Source organism: Haematobia irritans, chromosome 5, assembly GCF_050003625.1.
Source record: "Haematobia irritans isolate KBUSLIRL chromosome 5, ASM5000362v1, whole genome shotgun sequence".
In the NCBI taxonomy this organism is placed as follows: Eukaryota; Metazoa; Arthropoda; class Insecta; order Diptera; family Muscidae; genus Haematobia; species Haematobia irritans.
Genome location: NC_134401.1, coordinates 98,213,799 through 98,237,152, shown reverse-complemented (window position 1 = coordinate 98,237,152; position 23,354 = coordinate 98,213,799). Strand labels below are relative to the sequence as shown.

Sequence of the window (23,354 nt, the reverse complement as noted above, 5' to 3'; positions counted from 1 at the left end):
TATGGTGAGATATCAATTTACTATGGTGAAAAAAATTGCTAATTTGGTGTACTCATTTCTTTAACAAATAAAACTGCTTTTTGTTTGTTTTGATATAATCAAAACATGCCAAGCCTAGTGATGTCGTAAATGCCAAGAATTTTCAACAAATATCAAATATCTTACTAGCCCCCTGGGCTACTTACCTCGATTTACGTCAAATTTTTACCAATGCTAGTAAAAGGTTTCGGTTCGAAGTGAAAGATAAAGTCCATAAATTCATGTGATATGAAATTCATGCCATATAAAATTAAAAGCAATGATAATAGGTCAGTCTGTTGAAATTGTTTTTTAATTTATTCTTATGCTATGGTCACATTGGGAAAATATTTGACAGAAATCAAATATTTGACAGAAATCCGTCGCCACAGCCAAACCAGCGGACATTTTTACCTCATATTGGATATATAACATCATGATAGGATTATTTTTCAAAACACGTATCTAGATATTTGGAGAATAGTTCTGAAAAAATGTTTGACACTCATTTTGGTCAAATATTTGCCTAGTGTGACCATAGCCTTATGTTATTTTGTTGTTTTTTTGATAATAAAATTGAATTTTTTATAGAAGGACACGGGATAGGCAACTTTTAGTGAATAAAATTAGAACTTTATTTGGATAAAGTTTTTCACAGTCCGGAAAATTAAAGAAATTAATATATATTTTTTTCCTTTTCAAGCAAACAATTCTACGCTTGTTTTGATTTTTACAAAAGTTAATTGCAAACAAAAAAACAAGAATATCGATTGCAGGTGTATATATCACAACACCCCCTCTCAATCGATTATTCCGGTGGCATGACGCAACTTCATAAATTTGTTGGTATCCAATATTTGGTGAACAAGTCAGCTATTTGATCTTCTGTTCTTATATGTTCTACAGCTATTTTTCCTTTGGCAATGTTGTCTCTAACGAAATGATGTTTGATGTCAATATGTTTTGCTATTTTGCTTTCAAGGTTATTGGCCATCCCAATGCATCCTTTATTGTCTTCAAAAATCTTTACAGGATAATCACAGATTTCCTTCAAATCTTCCATTATACCTCGTATCCATAGTGCTTCAGTGGTAGCTAAGCTTAATGCTATATATTCTGCTTCCGAGGAAGAAGTTGCCACTGTTTGTTGCTTCTTACTGCACCATGATACCGTGCAGCCATACACTTTAAACAAAAAGCCGCTTACAGATTTTCTGTCTGACAAATCTGTTGCCCAGTCAATTTCTATGTAAAGGTGGGTATTAAGTTCGTTAGCGGCTAAAAGTTTTCATTTTTATTTATTTCACTTCATTTCTAAACCAATGTAGCTAACTCTCTTCATAGGAAAAAAACGCTAATTAATGATATAATAAGTATTGTCATCACTTGCAACTGTCAAATATTTTGGTGTTAAATATTTTGTTGTTCTTTTTACAACTCGAAGAAGACGAATTCAAAAATATTAATAAAATTAAAAACGTAATAAATCTTTAATAATGGAGCAAAACGAAAAACAAGTTTCGAGCGATTTTACATCTAGTTTGCTAAAACTAACACACAATAATAAATACATAATTAGCCATATAACAATGGTAGCATTAAAATATGTGAAATATGCTAAAGAAATTTTGCGAGATTTTGAAAATTTTTTAAAAACAATTAATCCGGGCTTGAGCTTGTCGATGCTTTACGTATTAGACTCAATAACGAAAAATGATCTAAGTCGTACATATGCACAATTGTTCAGCACGAGGATTGTTGACATATTTTGTGGAGTTTTTTTGAATGTAAGCACTTACTATGCAGTATATAAAAACGTGAGTAATAATAATTATTACAGGTTGATGAAAAAACGAGGGAATCGATGTATGCTTTAAGGCATACCTGGTATAACATTTTTCCCGAAGATCAGTTATATAGTTTAGATGTGAGCATCCATGACCTTGATAGCAACTGGCCAATTACAGCTAAAAAGCCGTCTAAATATATTCAATCTGAATCGGATTTGATGGTAAAATGTATATCGAACTATTTAGTAGCATCTCATAGTTCCTAATCATTGCCATTTTAGAAAAACGACAAAAGCACTGAATATGTGGAAGAATATTTGGAAGATTCAGAGCCTACACTTTGTTCTTTGGAAATAGAAATAATGAATGAAAATTTTGAAATGGACCAAACGAACTTGCCGCCTTCATTGTGGCATAACGGACAAGAACATACATTGCTCTCAAATGTATGAGAATGTCTCTTATTCTCAATAAATATTTTATACCAATTATTGTTATTTTAGACTTTTGAAGCCTCAGTTAGAGATACAGATCCCTTAAAAACTTCTATAGTTAACTCTTCTGAAATAGACGAGAGTAACGGTGATTATTCACTACAATTTCAAATTGATGAAATAACACAAATTCCTATGGTATGTTATTTGTCTTTGTTATTGTCCCGTCCCCATTTTTAGCATATATTTGCTGTTTTAGGAAGTCGATTTCCAAAACCATGTAGATAAGTTTGACATGGAAAGCATTGGTGAAGGAAATTCAGTTGCAGCTAACATTGCACGAGTAGGGTCTTTTGGGAACATAAACTTGCCACTATATAATTGGAAACGACCATTTTGTAATAACAAAAGAAGAATTCCCCAAAAATTAGTTGCATCTGTTTGTATGGCCGCCCACCAATTTCTTATGATGGCAGTTGATTTTGAGCAATGCACTATTGTACGCAATCCCACGAATTCGTATCTAGCTGAAAGAAATCACAAAGGACGTTTTGCGACTTGTGTAAGTATATATATATATATAGTTATTCATCACTATTATAAATCAACGCGGCGGAAAAAATATTTTCCTGACTTTTTATTTAAAATAGTTAAGAATATTAGTTTGGGTACACTTCAACATATTTTTTCTGTTAAAAAGATTTTAACAGTTCAGCAACAACTTTTTTAGTCCTTCAACACTATTGAAGTAATTGTCGATACAGGAAAACTGGCAAAATTTTTATTAATATGACATGAGAAAAAATGATTGTTTTGATTTTGCCAATTGGAAATCCCCTTATTATCATTTCAATTCATACTCAGTACACAGAGTGAATTTGAATATATACTTATATATATATTGACTTTCCGCACTAGTTTGAAGACCTTGTTCGGTGTGAAGATAAATTCAAGGAGAATTTCCATATGGATGTTGAAACTTTTTTTTGTCTCTTTGGAATGGTTCATGGACGTTTAAAACATAAGAAAATGACTCGTCCGATTGATGGCATAACCCCAAAAGAAAAACTAGCTGTTACATTGGAGTAAGTATATTATTCTTCATTTTCCGAATTCTTCCATTAGACTTACAATGTACGGTAGCACTATTCCAGCGTTGGTTTAGATTAGGTTATAGTGGTAGCCTGTTACTCTAGGCCCACTTTGCCATTCAGTCCATTGCGATACCACAAGTAGTGGTGAATTGCTGTCTTATCAATAAGTGCAGGCCAATTTATTTCAATGATAGGGGATCTAATAAATTATATACTACAACAATCAGAATAAAAACTATAAAAACCACACAAATATTAAGAACAAGATATTTATTGTTTTTTATTTCTTAAATATATTTTACGATATCATCATATTCAGAATTTTGTTTGGTTTGAATTTTTTGTTCAATGGTAAAGATGAGAAAAAAATACTTGACATTTACGAAATCACTATGCTGTGCATGTTTTGATGATATCAAAACGAACAAAAAGTAGTTTTTATTTGTTAAAGAATCACTTAATAAATCACTCTAGTGATCATTAACAAAAACAATAAAATTTACCAAAATAAGGTAGATAAAGGTGGCATTCTGTCAATGATCTGTCGATGAAGGTCCTTGCATTTGCTCCATCTCCGCAAAACTTACAACAACCGCAGTCTCCGACCAAATTATTTCGAACAGCAACAAATGGTCACAATGAACACACAAATCCAGAAGAATTTCTTCTTTTAAGGACGCGTATCTCCCAAATGTTGGACTCCATGTTATGTCGTATTGACACAATATTCAAAATACAATTGTTTAGCTCGTAGAAACAATGATCGGTGGTTGATTTTGTCTTCTTATGAAGATATTTTGACTGGAGCCAGAAATTGACGACACGGTATAAACAAAAATATAATATTTCTTGTCATTATACCACCACAGCGTACAAAAGTTCCACTCCATTCGTTATTTGCCGTGCTTTAATTACTACAGGGTGATTCATACGCTGGTTATAATGATGAATTATGTTACTTTTGGTAACTGCTGGGACTGTTTTCTTGTCGTTTAATGAACATATTCAAACAATTTTGGTAGCAAACGCATGGAGACTATAAAGACATTCTAACAGTTTTGAAATATTTAGTTGGAGAAAATCTATTAACTTAATTGTATTAGGTTGGTATTTGTAATGTATTATAGTTTAGCAAAATGTTTCTGGGATAACTTTTCTATCATGGAGGGTTCACTTTTAACTTCGTACGTATTTACATAATTTGGTCATTGTGAATTTTTTATTGATTTTTTGCATTTTGTAGATATTTTGCATGTGGAACTTTACAAAGGCATATTGCGTCGGCATATCGGATTAGTAAGCAGCACTTTGGTAAGATTGTAGATGAAGTGTGCAGTGCAATATGTGAAGTCTTGATCGACGAAATTCCACCAATGACGAATTTTAACATACAACGAAATGCCGATACGTTTATAAAGTGGAATTTTCCAAATTGCGTTGGTGCAATCGACGGCAAGCATATTTCCATAAAATGTCCGAAAAAATCGGGAAGCATGTTTTATAATTACAAGGTATTTCTCTACAAGCTTATATATGTGAATATTTTTAACATACATTTTTACATTTCAGGGATTCTTCAGCATAGTGCTTCTTGCAGTGTCAGATGGAGATTACCGTTTTGTATATTTCGACGTTGGAGCATATGGATCGGAAGGAGATGCAAATATTTTTTCAAAATGTGCACTTGGCAAAGCTATAATGGAGAATCGATTGAATTTCCCCGTACACGAAGAAAACAGTACTCCTTATACTTTCGTTGCTGACGATGCGTTTCCCCTTCAACAACGAATAATGAAGCCATATAAGCCAAGTAAAAACAACGCTTTGGACGAAAATAAACAAATTTTTAATTATAGACTTAGCAGAGCTAGACGATGCATTGAAAATGCTTTTGGAATAATGTGCTCTAAAAGCTACTGTCTTTCTAAAACAATGTCGTGTGGTCCGGACAGAGCAAAGTCTATAATTAAAACTTGTGCTTACCTTCATAATTTCTTGTTGAGAACCAGAAGAGATAAATATTGCCCAACTAATTTAGCCGATAGGGAAAACAGAAGAGGACAAGTATTAAATGGGAATTTCAGAAATGTTATTAGTAGAGATTCCCTATTCTTTTCTGACATATTGCCAGCTTCCCGGGGAAGAGTTGATGGGAGTGGATCTGCTGTGAGAGAAAGAATAATGGAATTTGTAAACTCTCAAGAGGGATCCGTACCATGGCAAAGGAAAAAAGCATTTTTGGAATGATAAAATAATATTTTTTAACAAACTTGTTTTATTTATATATTATAAGTAATTACTAACAACATTTTTAACTTATAAATAAAATAAAAAAAATAAAATAAAATGTTAAATAAAAAACAGTTCTACTGCTTTCAGTCTTATTTGAAATATATATTATATATAAAAAGGAAACTACTAGAATAATAAAAAAAAAAGCTAATATCGAATTGGAAAAAAATCCAGTCAAAGTAGAATTGAACATAATTTGCTTATAACGTTTAGTTGTGGTTAAAAAAATAAAGTGTGTGGAAAAAAATATAAAAAAATAAAAAAGATGTTAAAAAGTTTAATTTTTTATCTAGTTATTTTCTAGTTGTTCTTGTTGCATATCATATGCTATATCACTGACACGCCGTTTAAAAATAAGCAGCTCCCTTGATGAAAATGTATCCATTATCGATTCTATGTGATGTAGAAAGCCTGCATGAGGACTCTGTTCCTGTTCTGCTAAACCCGCCATTCGATCCATGCTTTCTTTGATATGGTAACTATTTTCCGTCATGTCCTTCATATATTGCATTCTAGCAGATGAAGCTGAAGTAGATGTCGATGTATCCTTAAAATAACAAATAGTATTAAAATATAATAGAATATATATAGAATCAAAAATTACATAGACTAGAGCATGCTTTTTTCGAAAACTTACATATGAATAAGATGACTGCGTATTTTGGAGAGGCTCACTTTCAGTAGTTGTTTCAAGCACCACTGTTGAAAATGTGCTAAAAATATGCAAAATAAATTTTACGAAACTCATAAAACTGTAACAAATTACCTTCTTTGATTAGAAGTATCTTCCAAAAAATCTAGAGACTGCGTCAAATCCCACGACTCATTAGAACTTTCACAATCTAAATTCATATCCAAACTTAAATTACATGAGCTACCCGATGAAGCTGATTTTTTCTTGCGATACCGTCGGCTATCCATTATACTTTTCCACCCAATCCGGCACAATTTTTCTAAGAATACTACTTTTATTAAAATCTAAACAATTGCAAAATACTTACCGCTGACCCCAACTTCGTTAGACACCAACTCCCACGCCTGTTTCATCGCATTGCGATTCGAGTGATTGCGCTCAGTTTTTTTCCATATGATTATGTTTTTTTCTACAGCACTGCATATTTTTTGCTTTATTTCTTTAGACAACTTGTTTTTTCTTCCTTTATTTTCCATTTTGTTATTTTTAATTACGAGTAAATATTTTCAAGTGTCGCGGCAATAAAGACAATTTGACAACGATCCGGCGTTTGAGTCCAACAACAGCGATTACTACACCAATACAAATATACAGTAACCGCTGGCAACTTCGATTGTACTTTATTCTAGATGTCGCTGCACAACATTTCTGTCAAATTTTAGCACGAAGAAGGAACTTAGTACTGAATTTGAAACATTTTCACAGAAAATTTTCACTTTTTATTTTTATATGGAGTTTAGCGGTGAAATTGGAACTTAATACCCACCTTAATGCGCTTTACAGACTATCAGTTATTCCGGACGACAGTACTCCCCTGCCAGCATTTCAAAGTTCCATTTCAACCTCATCGTTACCACAGACTCGTAAATGTCACTTCAACCATCATGAAAAGGTACATCAAAAAGTACATGCAAGTAATTTGCCATCCCTACTGTTAAAAAAGCCATTTTTTTTGTGAAACGCCAAGCGCAACCAGCTTGTTATATTTTAATTAAATAAAAACGAAAAAAAAGTTCTGAAAACATAGATTATACGCTTAAAATTGTGAAAGGTATATTGGTGAACAATTTGGTGATTTTCCAAATGGAATAAAGTGATTGTTTTTCAGATATTTTACAGACACGCTGCCTCCATGGAATAAAAACACTGGTTGATAGACGCAGCAACATGTAACTCGCTACTTGTAACTCAACATCATCATTAATGCCAAAAATTATGTTAAATGTAATGTGATAGTGGTATAAATGTTATATTTTTAAGAATTTGTAAATGTTTAATCAAATTAATAAATATCTAAACAAACGTGTTTTACTCGACCATAATGATTCTTTTACAACTATCTTAAAATGCACTTTTTCTGATTGTTTGGAGGGTCCCTTATTGGCGTCGTTCTAAATTGATCTATAAAGGCACCTAATAATTGCACTCATGCGAAACATTTTTGTAGTAACTTGGCGTGGTACAACTTCTCAATAGTGACGGCGCTTTTCCGACGAGTTTTTGATGTCGTATATGATTGTTTTCGACGTAGTGGGGATTCTCAAAAGAGTCCCCAAATTCAAAAAATGTTGGCAGGGTCGTGTCGAACATATCCCATATATTGTGCACATTATCAGTTAGGTCCGAAGGCATAATCGATACTGCTGCATGTTTATGGGATCGATAACACATTTACCGATTATTTAGTCATCGCCGATATGTCGTACCGATCCGACACACTGTAAGATTCTTTACAAACACCGACATTCCGTCCGGAATAACTGATAGTCTGTAAAGCGCATAAATGTCTTCCTTCAAATCTCCATACAAAAAGGCGGTTTTAACATCAAGTTGATGAAAGTAATAGCCATGATGAATCCCAATAGCTAAAGCAATTCTGACTGTTGTTAGTTTTGCAACTGGGGCAAAAGTTTCCAGATAGTCAATACCATGTTTCTGAAGGAATCCTTTTGCTACTAACCTTGCTTTGTATTTTGTTGGATTGCCGTTTCTGCACGCTCACAAAAAATCGCTTCTGTAACATATACTCCCAAACATATTTTGCTTCAAGCATATATATTTTTGGGTATTGCCCAAACATTTATATGTTTGATCTCTTCCAATATATAATATGTTTGAAAGCATATTGGTCTAAACAATATATGTTTGGGTACCCTGCCAACATTTTTTGAATTTGGGGGCGCTTCTGAGAATCCCCAGTACGTCGAAAACAATCATATACGATATCAAAAACTCGTCGGAAAAGCGCCGTCACTATTGAGAAGTTGTACCACGCCAAGTTAAGGCCGGTACTCTGTTCGGTTTTCGCGTTGAAACTCCATACAAAACCAAAAAATGCGAAAAATTTGCGAAATTTTTTCCATTTGTGATACTTTGTTTTTTCGTGTTGAAAAACTGACGTTTATAGCACGGCGCCATTTGCAATGTGAATTAAGAAATAATTTATTTATTAAAAACTATTTGTGCGGGTTTATAAATCAAACACGGACCATATTTTTGTTCCGAAACTATACAAAGGATCAAAGGAATAGCAGATCAATTGCCCAAGGAAAAATAAAATGTTATTTTGTAAAAACAAGCAACAACCACCAACTTAATCCAATATCGCTCCCTGTAAAATAGCGATCCAAGCTACCTAAAAAAACGCCGCTTTCTATGTGCGAAATAATGGTTTCCATAAAAATTTTTCGCAAGAATGAACATAGTACCGGCCTTTACTACAAAAAGGTTTCGCATGAGTGCAATTATTAGGTGCCTTTATAGATCAATTTAGAACGACGCCAATAAGAGACTCTCCAAACAATCAGAAAAAGCACATTTTAAGATAGTGGTAAAAGAATCATTGTGGTTGAGTAAAACACGTTTGTTTAGATATTTATTTATTTGATTAATCATTTACAAATTCTTACAAATATAACATTTATACCACTATCACATCACATTTAACATAATTTTTTGCATTAAGGCCGGTACTCTGTTCGGTTTTCGCGTTGAAACTCCATACAAAACCAAAAAATGCGAAAAATTTGCGAAATTTTTTCCATTTGTGATACTTTGTTTTTTCGTGTTGAAAAACTGACGTTTATAGCACGGCGCCATTTGCAATGTGAATTAAGAAATAATTTATTTATTTAAAACTATTTGTGCGGGTTTATAAATCAAGCACGGACCATATTTTTGTTCCGAAACTATACAAAGGATCAAAGGAATAGCAGATCAATTGCCCAAGGAAAAATAAAATGTTATTTTGTAAAAACAAGCAACACCACCAACTTAATCCAATATCGCTCCCTGTAAAATATCGCTCCAAGCTACCTAAAAAAACGCCGCTTTCTATGTGCAAAATAATGGTTTCCATAAAAATTTTTCGCAAGAATGAACATAGTACCGGCCTTTAATGATGATGTAGAGTTACAAGTAGCGAGTTACATGTTTCAGCGTCTATCAGCCAGTGTTTTTATTCGATGGAGGCAGCGTGTCTGTAAAATATTTGAAAAACAATCACTTTTTTCCATTTGGAAAATCAAAAATTGTTCACCAATATACCTTTCACAATTTTAAGCGTAAAATCTATGTTTTCAGAACTTTATTTTCGTTTTTATTAAAATAAAATATAACAAGCTGGTTGCGCTTGGCGTTTCACAAAAAATAAAATGGCTTTTTTAAAAGTAGTGATGGCAAAATACATATATGAAGTACTTTCTGTACTTTATGATATGCTGCCCCCATCACAGTAGGATGGTTGTAGTGACATTTACGAGTCTGTGGTAGCGATGAAGATGAAATGGAACTATGAAATGCTGGCAGGGATGGTAACATTTTAAAAATGCCCTTTCTGTACAGACAAAATGAAGGCAAAGCACTTTTTTCAGAAAAGAAAACACCATTAGGGTCATAGTCAATAGGTCTATGACCCTAGCAAAAACTTGCAATTTTTCTATCTCAGAACTGTCAAATTTATGCGCTTTACAGACTATCAGTTATTCCGGATGACTGTGCTCGTGTCGAACATATCCCATATATTGTGCACATTATAAGTTAAGTCCGAAGACATAATCGATACTGCTGCATGTTTATGGGATCGATAACACATTTATCGATTATTTAGTCATCGCCGACAAGTCGTATCGATCCGACACACTGTAAGATTCTTTACAAACACCGACATTCCGTCCGGAATAACTGATAGTCTGTAAAGCGCATTAGTCTCTCTCCGGCTCTATTTTGCTGGCGTTTTGGTGTAAACGAACGACTTCCAGTAAAAATTTGTAATAATTATCAAAAATTATCGGGTTCTCGAACGGAGCTTATATCTGTTTTAAGTGGGCTACAGTAATTTGTGATAAGCTGTGCAGTAGAAATAAGCTTTTCAGTCGCTTGCCGGCAGCGCATGGGGTGTGTGCAAAAAAACTTTACTGACTTCATATGAGCACGGCTGCCACCCTTGGTAGAATTCTACTAGAAATGGTACATTTTTTGCCCCGACCCAAAATCCCGGGATTTTCGGGACAGGATAATTCGCGAATTTTTATTCGAAATCCCAGGATTTTTCGAGATCCCGGAAAAATAATTTAAAATTTGTGGCTTTTTAGGGTTGTTTATTTATAAATTGGAGACTTCATTGCGTGCAATTAAGTTAATACACATTCATGGTACATCTTGAGTAAAAATTCATTATACATGAGGTATACTATAAGGGGCCTGTTCGAAACCGTAACTTTTTACTATGGTGAGATATCAATTTACTATGGTGAAAAAACTTGCTAATTTGGTGTACTCATTTCTTTAACAAATAAAACTGCTTTTTGTTTGTTTTGATATAATCAAAACATGCCAAGCCTAGTGATGTCGTAAATGCCAAGAATTTTCAACAAATATCAAATATCTTACTAGCCCCCTGGGCTAGTGAAATTATACTTACCTCGATTTACGTCAAATTTTTACCAATGCTAGTAAAAAGTTTCGGTTCGAAGTGAAAGATAAAGTCCATATATTCATGAGATATGAAATTCATTCCATATAAAATTAAAAGCAATGATAATAGGTCAGTCTGTTGAAATTGTTTTTTAATTTATTCTTATGCTATGGTCACATTGGGCAAATATTTGACAGAAATCAAATATTTGACAGAAATCCGTAGCCACAGCCAAACCAGCGGACATTTTTACCTCATATTGGATATATAACATCATGATAGGATTATTTTTCAAAACACGTATCTAGATATTTGGAGAATAGTTCTGGAAAAATGTTTGACACTCATTTTGGTCAAATATTTGCCTAGTGTGACCATAGCCTTATGTTATTTTGTTGTTTTTTTTTTTGATAATAAAATTGAATTTTTTTATAGAAGGACACGGGATAGGCAACTTTTAGTGAATAAAATTAGAACTTTATTTGGATAAAGTTTTTCACAGTCCGGAAAATTAAAAAAAATAATATATATATTTTTTCTTTTTCAAGCAAACAATTCTACGCCTGTTTTGATTTTTACAAAAGTTAATTTCAAACAAAAAAACAAGAATATCGATTGCAGGTGTATATATCACAACAGAATTAAACTAAATTGAAAAAATCCAGGAATTCTATATTTTGAGATTTATAAAATTTGACCATGAATGTCAGCCCAAGTAGAAGCTTATAAATCTGTGGCTTGGTACTAAAAGGGCCAATGTCAATATTTTGCTGTTTTGAGTTAATCATTGCATTAGATTTCTTTTTTTGCTCTCTTTCATAATTACCCTGCCAACATTTTTTGAATTTGGGGGCGCTTCTGAGAATCCCCAGTACGTCGAAAACAATCATATACGATATCAAAAACTCGTCGGAAAAGCGCCGTCACTATTGAGAAGTTGTACCACGCCAAGTTACTACAAAAAGGTTTCGCATGAGTGCAATTATTAGGTGCCTTTATAGATCAATTTAGAACGACGCCAATAAGAGACCCTCCAAACAATCAGAAAAAGTACATTTTAAGATAGTGGTAAAAGAATCATTGTGGTCGAGTAAAACACGTTTGTTTAGATATTTATTAATTTGATTAATCATTTACAAATTCTTAAAAATATAACATTTATACCACTATCACATCACATTTAACATAATTTTTTGCATTAATGATGATGTAGAGTTACAAGTAGCGAGTTACATGTTGCAGCGTCTATCAGCCAGTGTTTTTATTCGATGGAGGCAGCGTGTCTATAAAATATTTGAAAAACAATCACTTTATTCCATTTGGAAAATCAAAAATTGTTCACCAATATACCTTTCACAATTTTAAGCGTAAAAACTATGTTTTCAGAACTTTATTTTCGTTTTTATTTAAATAAAATATAACAAGCTGGTTGCGCTTGGCGTTTCACAAAAAATAAAATGGCTTTTGTAAAAGTAGTGATGGCAAAATACTTGTATGAAGTACATTTGTACTTTATGATATGCTGCCCCCATCACAGTAGGATGGTTGTAGTGACATTTACGAGTCTGTGGTAGCGATGAAGATGAAATGGAACTTTGAAATGCTGGCAGGGTATAAAACAGTCAATCTTAGGCGTTAAATAAGCGTAAAGCTGGCCAATGTCATTATTTAACTCATCTATAAAACTTAATGCTAAACGGGCCAATGTCTACTTTGGCCCTTTTATAAACGTCAACTGTGGACATTTAACCTTACCATCTACCAAACGATGGGAAGAAAATCATCTTCTATATGCAGCGTATGGAATGAAACAGTTCCTGCTGTAGTTAAAATAGTTTTTGTTAAAACATTCAAGTTCAATTATCTCAAAACTGTATATTTTGCCATTGGCCCTTTTAGCACCAAGCCACAGAAATATTGTCATAGAAATATTCTATTGTTATCGCATTTTGCTTAATGTATTTTTTTGCTAATGTTTGTATTGGTCTTGAATTCCAGCAATTCTCCAACGTTTATTTATTGTGATTATATACTATCTTGATGTAGGCTAAAACGCACGCATTTACTTTCGGTTGCACAGCAAGGGGTCAGCTTGTTATGACAGTTTGGCGAATGACACCAATAAAGAGGATGGGAAGAATAAAAACATGAAACTGAATAGAATTGACAATTAACAAGAAGCGAAAAACAATTGGAAGTTAAAACAACAAATTTATCATGTTTCAAATTAGAATTTCGTATAAAATTAAAGGTGTGGCGGTCCGGTATTAATAACAGACTTCCTAGTGCGTTAAATTAAAACGGAAAACGGTTCTAAAGTGTGGTGAAAGTTAAATTTTTCATACAAGGAGCAAGGCTATGAAGAAAATATCACCAGGTTGAATATGTGTCGGTGATTTTTGGCAAATAATATCGAAAGCATAAAGGATATTTTTGCAAACCAATTGGATACTATAGCTGAATGAGCTTAGGATTTTCATGTTATCTTTAAATTTTATATTCATATGACAAATTGTTAGTGTTGGCTCTCTTTCAATTATCCGTCGTCAGCTTGTACCCGGAAACATAGGAAAACAATTATTGGATTAAACTCAATATAGTCTGGAATAAAGTGTTATTTAGTGCAGAGTTATACAAATCTAGGTTTTCCATCATTGTCCCGATTATTGGGCATGCAAAATCATTCCAGCAGTATTCGAATAGAATCAACATTATAGTAAGGTAAGTCGATGTGGCATATTAAGGGATAGCTAAATGGAATATAAACAAATGTGTATTATCTCATTCCTCCTATGTTATTCCTGTTAATGAAATGTCTTGTGTTTGTATGCCATCTGGGTCACTATTCTGGAATTAACATGATCCTATTTAGTTTCATGTCATGTTCTTTGGACGCCTTAAAATTGAACAATCTGCCAATATTTGAAAAATACAAAATATCAAATGTGTTACCATGGTTCTAAAGATTACTGGATACTGGCTAGTTTACCCTTTGTTGTTGGCGTTCTAGCTGAGAATGAGATGATGGCAAAAGCTGAGACGATATTAAATTACTTTTAATTTGCCCTGTCTTGTAGCAGTCGATTATCAGGTCTTAACTTTTACTTGATGATTTAAAAGAATAAATTTCTATTTATATTGTAGAGTATAAGGGCACCATATGCAAATAATGCCGCCGACATACTAGGCTAAGTTAGGTATAGTGACAACACGCTATTTTAGGCTCATTTAGGATATTTAGTCTTGCTGATGATTGCTGTCCGATTCTATGTTTAGCTCAATGACAAGGATCCTTTTTATAGCCGAATCCGAACAGGGTTTTTGATTACGGTGAAACAACTTAAGGAAGTTTTGAAAGACTCAAAATGTCACAAGCATTGCCACTTTTGGCGTTTGGCCGAAACTGGCATTGCATCCATGAACATTTATGCAATGCGGGTATGCTAATCATTGCATTACGGTGGCTCCCAGCAAACAAACAAAACAGTGATGAATTTAATAACTTCACATATGCATATTATTTTGTACGTGCTATCCCGAGAGTGATAGAGAGAAGAGGAAAGCCATTCGTTGCGTTCATGGTCTCCGAACCAGCGACAAACCACAATATATCCCAACCGATGTTACCAACGTCGTTAAAAGGGAAAAAGCAACCAAGGCACTGGGACTTCTACCAAAAATGGTAGATCTTTTACTATTTGGTAGATTTATAAAATTTTTGATGTTCTAGTAGATATTGCAAACATTCCTAAAATAAAATTTAATTTAGTTAAATAAAATTTTGGAAAAATTTGCTATAGGAAAAACAAGTAAGGAAAGTCTAAAGTCGGGCGGTGCCGACTATATTATACCCTGCACCACTATGTAGATCTAAATTTTCGATACGATGTCATCCGTCAAATGTGCTGGGGGCTATTTATAAAGGTTTGTCCCAAATACTTACATTTAAATATCACTCGATCTGGACAGAATTTGATAGACTTCGACAAAATCTATAGACTCCAAATTTAAGTCGGCAAATGCACTAGGGTGGAATACAATGTTAGTAAAAATTTGGGAAACGTTTAAATCTGAAGCAATTTTGAGGAAACTTCGAAAAAGTTTATTTATGATTTATCGCTCGATATATATGTATTAGAAGTTTAGGAAAATTAGAGTCATTTTTACAACTTTACGACTAAGCAGTGGCGATTTTACAAGGAAAATGTTGGTATTTTGACCATTTTTGTCGAAATCAGAAAATCATATATATGGGAGCTATATCTAAATCTGAACCGATTTAATCAAAATTTGGCACGCATAGCTACAATGCTAATTCTACTCCCTGTGCAAAATTTCAACTAAATCGGAGCAAAAAATTGGCCTCTGTGGTCATATGAGTGTAAATCGGCCGAAGGCTATATATTGGAGCTGCATCTAAATCTGAACCGATTTAATCAAAATTTGGCACGCATAGCTACAATGCTAATTCTACTCCCTGTGCAAAATTTCAACTAAATCGGAGCAAAAAATTGGCCTCTGTGGTCATACGAGTGTAAATCGGCCGAAGGCTATATATGGGAGCTATATCTAAATCTGGACCGATTTCAATCAAATGTGGCACACTTACCGATACTGCTAAACGTACTCCTTATACAAAATTTTAACCAAATCACGGCAAAACTCTGGCTTTTGAGACCATATAAGTTCAAATCGGACGAAAGATATATATGGGAGCTATATCTAAATCTGAACCGATTTCAATCAAATTTACCAAGCATTGGTAGAATATTACTTCTACTCTTTATGCAAAATTTCACGAAAATCGGTTGTAACCTTTGGCCTCTGTGGTCATATGAGTCTAAATCGGACGAGAGATATATATGGGAGCTATATCTAAATCTGATCCGATTTCAATCAAATTTACCAAGCATCGGGGATAAATATATATGGCAGCTATATCTAAATCTGAACCGATTTTTTCCAAAATCAATAGCGATTGTCTTTGTCCCAAAAAACGACCCTATGCCAAATTTGAGGACGATCGCACTTAAACTGCGACCTGTACTTTGCGCACAAAAATACATGAACAGACAGACAGACGGACGGACGGACAGACAGACAGACAGCCAGATAGATAGACGGACATCGCTAAATCGACTCAGAATTTAATTCTAAGACGATCGGTATACTAAACAATTGGTCTCAGACTTTTCCTTCTTGGCGTTACATACAAATGCACAAACTTATTATACCTTGTACCACAATAGTGGTGAAGGGTATAAAAATTTATAAATTTTCTATAGATATAAAATTTTGCAAAAATTTTCTATAGAAATTAAATTTTGCAGATATTTTCTTCGAAATAAAATTTTGACAAAGTTATATAAAGAAGTAAAACTTTCCAAAAATTTTCCATTGAAATTTTGAAAAAAATTTTCTATAGAAATAGGATTTTGACAAAATTTTCTATAAAAATAAAATTTTGAAAAAATTATCTGTAGAAATTAAATTTTGCAGATATTTTTTTAGAAATAAAATTTTGACAAAATTATTTATAGAAATAAAATTCTACAAAAATTTTCCATAGAAATTAAATTTTGAAAAAAAAATTTGCATATTGAGAGACCTTGAACGCCCATTTTAGAATAGATCTAAAAATAACCAAAAAGAAAAAATTTTCTATAAAAATAAAATTTAGCAAAAATTTTCTATAGATATAACATTTTGACAAAATTTTCTATAGAAATAAAATTTTAAAAAAATTTTCTATAGAAATAAAACTTTAACAAAATTTTCTATAGAAATAAAATTTTGACAAAATTTTCTATAGAAATAAGATGTTGACAAAATTTTCTATAGAAATAAGGTGTTGACAAAATTTTCTATAGAAATAAAATTTTGACAAAATTTTCTATAGAAATAAAATTTTGACAAAATTTTCTATAGAAATAAAATTTTGACAAAATTTTCTATAGGAATAAAATTTTGACAAAATTTTCTATAGAAATAAAGTTTTGACAAAATTTTCTATAGAAATAATATTTTGACAAAATTTTCTATAGTAATAAAATTTTCTAAAGAAGTAAAATTTTGACAAATTTTCTATAGAAATAAAATGTTGACAAAATTTTCTATAGAAATAAAATTTTGACAAAATTTTCTATAGAAATAAAATTTTGACAAAATTTTCTATAGAAATAAAATTTTGACAAAATTTTCTATAGAAATAAAATTTTGACAAAATTTTCTATAGAAATAAAATTTTGACAAAATTTTCTATAGAAATAAAATTTTGACAAAATTTTCTAAAGAAATAAAATTTTGACAAATTTTCTATAGAAATAAAATTTTGACAAAATTTTCTATAGAAATAAAATTTTGACAAAATTTTCTACAGAAATAAAATTTTGACAAAATTTTCTATGGAAATAAAATTTTGACAAAATTTTCTATAGAAATAAAATTTTGACAAAGAAATAAAATTTTGACAAATTTTTCTATAGAAATAAAATTTCGACAAAATTTTCTATAGAAATAAAATTTTGACAAAAATTTCTATAGAAATAAAATATGCACAACATTTACTACAGAAATAAAATTTTGACAAGTCGACTAATCGAAAATTCAAAAAATCGAGTCAAATCAATTAATCGACTCTTGATCATGGTGAAATTCGATTTATCGGCTATAGTGATCCATAATGAAAATGAAAAATAAAATCGAAAAATTCGAATTTGAATTCAAGGGACATGTAGTCGAATATCCTTTTATTCTATTCGAAACTAACATTTCCAAATTTGGAAAAAGGCTAATAGCCCCTTCATATTATGTCCGAAATCTACTAAAAGTGAATTTGAAATTTCTTATATATAAGGCAAATGACAATTGAAATCTAGTTAGGTTCAAAGGTAGCCACCGTGGTGCAATGGTTAGCATGCCCGCCTTGCATACACAAGGTCGTGGGTTCGATACCTGCTTCGACCGAACACCAAAACGTTTTTCAGCGGTGGATTATCCCACCTCAGTAATACTGGTGACATTTCTGAGGGTTTCAAAACTTCTCTAAGTGGTTTTACTGCAATGTGGAACGCCGTTCGGACTCGGCTATAAAAAGGAGGTAACTTGTCATTGAGCTTAACATGGAATCGGGCAGCACTCAGTGATAAGAGAGAAGTTCACCAATGTGGTATCTCAATGGACTGAATAGTCTAAGTGAGCCTGATACATCGGGCTGCCACCTAACCTAACCTAACCTAACCTAACCTAACCTAGGTTCAAAAATCGATTTTTGGTACTAATTACATTCCCTTACAGACTTAATCGAAATTTTAGAAATGCTTATGGGACATGTAAGGGAAAATAATTTTATATATATTTCCAGGCCACATAAAGGGTGATTTTCTTAGCTATTAAAATGTTAGGAACACTGATTTAAACAGCTAGCGCACATTTCGTGTTTTGTTTCACTGTCAAACATGTTAATTTTGGTCTATAATTTATGATTTCGATTTTTTCGATTTTGGAGTGAAGATCAGCCAGAAGTATTTCAAAAGTTCCCAATGCATCCAGAATAAAGTCACAGAATTATGAGAATCATAATGGACTGAATAGTCTAAGTGAGCCTGAAACTTACGGCTGTTCATGAAACACAAAATCGACTCGGGACGAATCGTTCGTCTAGATTGAAACTGAAGTAACTTTAGATATATTTGCTAGAAAATCCTGAAATTTAGCATGAACTAATTATTTATGATTTACTATCGAACAGCGACTGGGATTCCACAGACTCTGGCTCTCGAGATATCAATATGGGATTTTTGACGAATCGTTCGTCTCGAGGCAAACGAAAATTTCACGAACAGGCAGTTAATCGGGCTGCCACTTTAACCTAATCTTCAAACATTAAATTATATGGATGGTAGTTACTGTCGCTTCAAATAAAGATATCATGCATTGTTCTGAATTGTATGTGATTCTTTTTATGAAAAATTTTACAAGATCTCATAAAAAATCACCTTTGTCATGTTTCAACATCGGCGGTAAAGCCGTATATCGGTGGAAATAAGCTTAGGCTGTGTATTTTGGTGGGACCAATAGGTTGTGGAGTACTACGAACTGCTGCAACCGAGTAAAACGATCACACCAGCGTTGTATCGAACTCAATTGATGAGTTTGAGTCAAGCATTGCGTGATAAATGGCCACAATATTTGAAAAAGGCAGGACAAGGTGATTTTCAAGCATACAAAGGCTCGGCCATATGTTACAGAATTCATAAAAACTCATTTCAAAACGCTCAAATGGGAAGCATTTTTAATTTTATACAACCGGGGAACATACGGCTACAAACGAATTTGACAGTAAAATCCTTCTTAGAATTTGGCATAAACTGGTCAAAGAGGAAGAGATGAAAAAACCAACATTCAAACAAAGACACACTGGAATGATAAATATCGATTGATTGGTATAAAAACCATTTGCCAAAACTCTTTTGAAACGCAGTAATGAAGCCTACACAAGAGAGAGAGAGAGGGAGAGTGAGTGAAAGAGAGAGAGGGGGGGGGGGGGGTAATGACAAACAAAAGGGAAAACATGGGCATCCAGATTTATATATTGTCAAAGATAGATCTTTTAGTCCTCTATGCGAAGGTAAAAACGATTATTATGTTTGGGATTACCCAAATGTGGCCTACAAAAAAGTGGAGTCAGTGCTCCTCGAAAGAAATTCTAGATTTATAAGTGAAATTTGGATTTTCCATTTCTCTTCCTGGTTGGCAATTTTTAACCAGTTGCTTGGAGGCTTATATCGCCATATTTTGTCCCTCCATGTTTGGAACCGTTTTTTTGGTATGAGGTTTTTTTGGACCAATTTTTTTTGGTATGAGTTTTTTTTGGAACAGTTTTTGTTTGGTATGAGTTTTTTTTGGAACCGTTTTTTAGTATGAGTTTTTTTGGAACCGTTTTTTTGATATGAGTTTTTTTGGAACCGTTTTGTTGCTATGAGGTTTTTTGGAACCGTTTTTATACCCTCCATCATAGGATGGGGGTATATTAACTTTGTCATTCCGTTTGCAACACATCGGAATATTGCTCTAATATCGGAATATATATTCTGGGTCGTGGTGAAATTCTGAGTCGATCTAAGCATGTCCGTCCGTCCGTCTGTTGAAATCACGCTAACTTCCGAACGAAACAAGCTATCGACTTGAAACTTGGCACAAGTAGTTGTTATCGATGTAGGTCGGATGGTATTGAAAATGGGCCATATCGGTCCACTTTTACGTATAGCCCCCATATAAAGGGACCCTCAGATTTGGCTTGTGGAGCCTCTAAAAGAAGCATATTTCATCCGATCCGGCTGAAATTTGGTATATATTGTTGGCATATGGTCTCTAACAACCATGCAAAAATTGGTTCACATCGGTCCATAATTATATATAGCCCCCATATAAACCGATCCCCAGATTTGGCTTGTGGAGCCCCTAACAGAAGCATATTTCATCCGATCCGGCTGAAATTTGGTATAAGGTGTTGGTATATGGTCTCTAACAACCATGCGAAAATTGGTTCACATCGGTCCATAATTATATATAGCCCCCATATAAACCGATCCCCAGATTTGGCTTGTGGAGCCCCTAACAGAAGCATATTTCATCCGATCCGGCTGAAATTTGGTATATGGTGTTGGTATATGGTCTGTAACAACCATGCAAAAATTGGTTCCCATCGGTCCATAATTATATATAGCCCCCATATAAACCGATCCCCAGATTTGGCTTGTGGAGCCCCTAACAGAAGCATATTTCATCCGATCCGGCTGAAATTTGGTATAAGGTGTTGGTATATGGTCTCTAACAACCATGCGAAAATTGGTTCACATCGGTCCATAATTATATATAGCCCCCATATAAACCGATCCCCAGATTTGGCTTGTGGAGCCCCTAACAGAAGCATATTTCATCCGATCCGGCTGAAATTTGGTATATGGTGTTGGTATATGGTCTGTAACAACCATGCAAAAATTGGTTCCCATCGGTCCATAATTATATATAGCCCCCATATAAACCGATCCCCAGATTTGGCTTGCGGAGCCTCAAAGAGAAGAAAATTTCATCCGATCCAGCTGAAAGTTGGTACATGGTGTTGGTATATGGTCTCTAACACCCATGCAAAAATTGGTCCACATCGGTCCATAATTATATATAGACCCCATATAAACCGATCTCCAGATTTGGCTTGCGAAGCCTCAAAGAGAAGCAAATTGCATCCGATCCGGCTGAAATTTGGTACATGGTATTGGTATATGGTCTCTAACAACCGTGCAAAAATTGGTCCACATCGGTTCATAATTATATATAGCCCCCATATAAACCGATCCCCAGATTTGGCTTGCGAAGTCTCCAAGAGAAGCAAATTTCATCCAATCCGGTTGTAATTTGGAACATGGTCCATATCGGTCCATAATCATATATAGCCCCCATATAAAACGTTCTCCAGATTTGACCTCCGGAGCCTCTTGGAGGAGCAAAATTCATCCGATCCGGTCCAAAGTAGGAACGTGGTGTTAGTATATGGTCGCTAACAACCATACCACAATTGGTCCAATCACACAAAAATTGGTCCATATCGGTTCATAATCATGGTTGCCACTAGAGCCAAAAATAATCTACCAAAATTTTATTTCTATAGAAAATGTTGTCAAAATTTTATTTCTAGAGAAAATTTTGTTAAAATTTTATTCGGTTCATAATAAAATTTTCATCATTGTCAAAATTTTATTTCTATAGAAAATTTTGTCAAAATTTTATTTCTATAGAAAATTTTGTTCAAATTTTATTCGGTTCATAATCATAGTTGCCACTCGAGCCAAAAATAATCGACCAAGATTTTATTTCTATAGAAAATTTTGTCAAGTTTATTTCTATAGAAAATTTTGTTAAAATTTTATTTCAGTAGAAATTTTTGTCAAAATTTTCTTTCTATAGACAATTTTGTCAAAATTTTTATTTCTATAGAAAATTTTGTGAAAATTTTATTTCCATAGAAAATTTTTTAATATTTTCTTTCTGTAGAAAATTTTGTCAAAATTGTATGTCTACTTTGTCAAACTGAATTATATACGTATTGGATCGATCTTTTTTGATTTAATATATACCACGTATGGACACACAATTTAGAAGATGGTGTTAGGAGGTTTTAAGATACCTTGCCATCGGCAAGCGATACCGCAACTTAAGTAATTCGATTGTGGATGGCAGTGTTTAGAAAAGTTTCTACGCAATCCATGATGGAGGGTACATAAGCTTCGGCCTGGCCGAACTTACGGCCGTATATACTTGTTTTTTTTCTTGGTATGAGTTTTTTTTTGTATGATTTTTTTGGAACCGTTTTGTTGGTATGAGTTTTTTTGGTATGAGCTTTTTTGGTATAAAATTTTTTTGGAACCGTTTTTTTGGTGAGAGGTTTTTTTTTGGTATGAGGTTTTTTTGGAACCGTTTTTTTGGTATGAGTTTTTTTTTTGACAAAATTATTGTATTCTATAGTGAAAATACTAGAAAAATCTTTGAAGAAAGATTTAGCAAATATCCAAGCGTTTTACTAACCACTGAGTTATATTTGGAAAAAGCTCATCAATATACTGGCATGATTATTAATATCATAGAAAAAAATGCTTTGGTATAAATAATTATTAGCGTTTATTTAAATGCATAGCACGATCGCATGTTGAGTCTCGTATTCAAGAGACTGCAACTGAAATGTGTGAAAAAAAAACAACAACAACAAATACAGTCACTCGCGGTAACGTGAACTAATTAAAACCAAGAGAGTTCACGTTAGCGAACTTCAGCGAATTTCAGAACACACCATAGCCATATTCGGGAGTTTTACACGTTCTAGCGTGATAGTTAACTTAATTAAACTTCATGAAAAAAATTAATAAAAAGACATCGGAAAAATATCAGTGGGTATGGAATTATAAAGCAATTTAAATTAATTAAAATTCACGTAAAAAGCCAAACTAGATCACTAAAACCTTCCGTATGTGTATTTTAAATTGTATTTGGCATTGTGAATTTGCCTTTAACGTAAAATTTCATGTTTTTCAGCGTTACGGAGTAGTTAGTGTAAGAAAAAGC

The 23,354-nt window shown here is 33.1% G+C and overlaps 3 protein-coding genes and 2 long non-coding RNA genes across 5 annotated transcripts in view; 3 read left to right on the top strand and 2 right to left on the bottom strand.

The window, feature by feature from the left end:
• The first annotated feature begins 1,276 nt into the window (after positions 1-1,276).
• LOC142240263 (uncharacterized) lies at positions 1,277-5,699 on the top strand. The gene is made up of 8 exons (XM_075311955.1): positions 1,277-1,805; positions 1,859-2,029; positions 2,090-2,254; positions 2,312-2,440; positions 2,502-2,804; positions 3,161-3,327; positions 4,580-4,847; positions 4,906-5,699. The coding sequence occupies exons 1-8, from the start codon at positions 1,515-1,517 to the stop codon at positions 5,581-5,583; spliced, it is 2,172 nt and encodes a 723-aa protein (XP_075168070.1). The 5' UTR covers positions 1,277-1,514; the 3' UTR covers positions 5,584-5,699.
• A 72-nt stretch (positions 5,700-5,771) lies between these two features.
• Positions 5,772-7,063, bottom strand: LOC142239427 (uncharacterized). The gene is made up of 4 exons (XM_075311212.1): positions 6,630-7,063; positions 6,395-6,581; positions 6,266-6,341; positions 5,772-6,175 (listed from the first exon to the last, which is right to left on the bottom strand). Exons 1-4 carry the CDS (start codon positions 6,796-6,798, stop codon positions 5,918-5,920), a joined length of 690 nt encoding a protein of 229 aa, XP_075167327.1. The 5' UTR covers positions 6,799-7,063; the 3' UTR covers positions 5,772-5,917.
• Positions 7,064-7,145: 82 nt separating this feature from the next.
• LOC142241414 (uncharacterized) lies at positions 7,146-7,644 on the top strand. Its single transcript, XR_012723623.1, has 2 exons — positions 7,146-7,373; positions 7,431-7,644. It is a non-coding gene; the product is annotated as an uncharacterized LOC142241414 (long non-coding RNA).
• Positions 7,645-12,317: 4,673 nt separating this feature from the next.
• Positions 12,318-12,819, bottom strand: LOC142241318 (uncharacterized). Its single transcript, XR_012723574.1, has 2 exons — positions 12,588-12,819; positions 12,318-12,520 (listed from the first exon to the last, which is right to left on the bottom strand). It is a non-coding gene; the product is annotated as an uncharacterized LOC142241318 (long non-coding RNA).
• A 564-nt stretch (positions 12,820-13,383) lies between these two features.
• The window catches only part of fdl (beta acetylhexosaminidase fused lobes), a 245,327-nt gene continuing 235,356 nt past the window's right edge, over positions 13,384-23,354 (top strand). The window contains exon 1 of the mRNA XM_075309931.1: positions 13,384-13,958. The gene's annotated coding sequence lies outside the window, so the exon portion shown is untranslated. The remainder of the gene's footprint in view (positions 13,959-23,354) is intronic.

What these genes read in the sequence shown, in the direction of transcription:
- LOC142240263 (XM_075311955.1), top strand. Translation starts at nt 1,515, where the DNA reads ATGGAGCAAAACGAAAAACAAGTTTCGAGCGATTTTACATCTAGTTTG. An exon ending in TTTGTGGAGTTTTTTTGAAT is followed by an intron (nt 1,806 to 1,858) that starts GTAAGCACTTAC and finishes TAATTATTACAG; the next exon opens with GTTGATGAAAAAACGAGGGA. An exon ending in AACATACATTGCTCTCAAAT is followed by an intron (nt 2,255 to 2,311) that starts GTATGAGAATGT and finishes TTGTTATTTTAG; the next exon opens with ACTTTTGAAGCCTCAGTTAG.
- LOC142239427 (XM_075311212.1), bottom strand. Translation starts at nt 6,798, where the DNA reads ATGGAAAATAAAGGAAGAAAAAACAAGTTGTCTAAAGAAATAAAGCAA. An exon ending in TAACGAAGTTGGGGTCAGCG is followed by an intron (nt 6,582 to 6,629) that starts GTAAGTATTTTG and finishes TAGTATTCTTAG; the next exon opens with AAAAATTGTGCCGGATTGGG. An exon ending in GATACTTCTAATCAAAGAAG is followed by an intron (nt 6,342 to 6,394) that starts GTAATTTGTTAC and finishes GCATATTTTTAG; the next exon opens with CACATTTTCAACAGTGGTGC.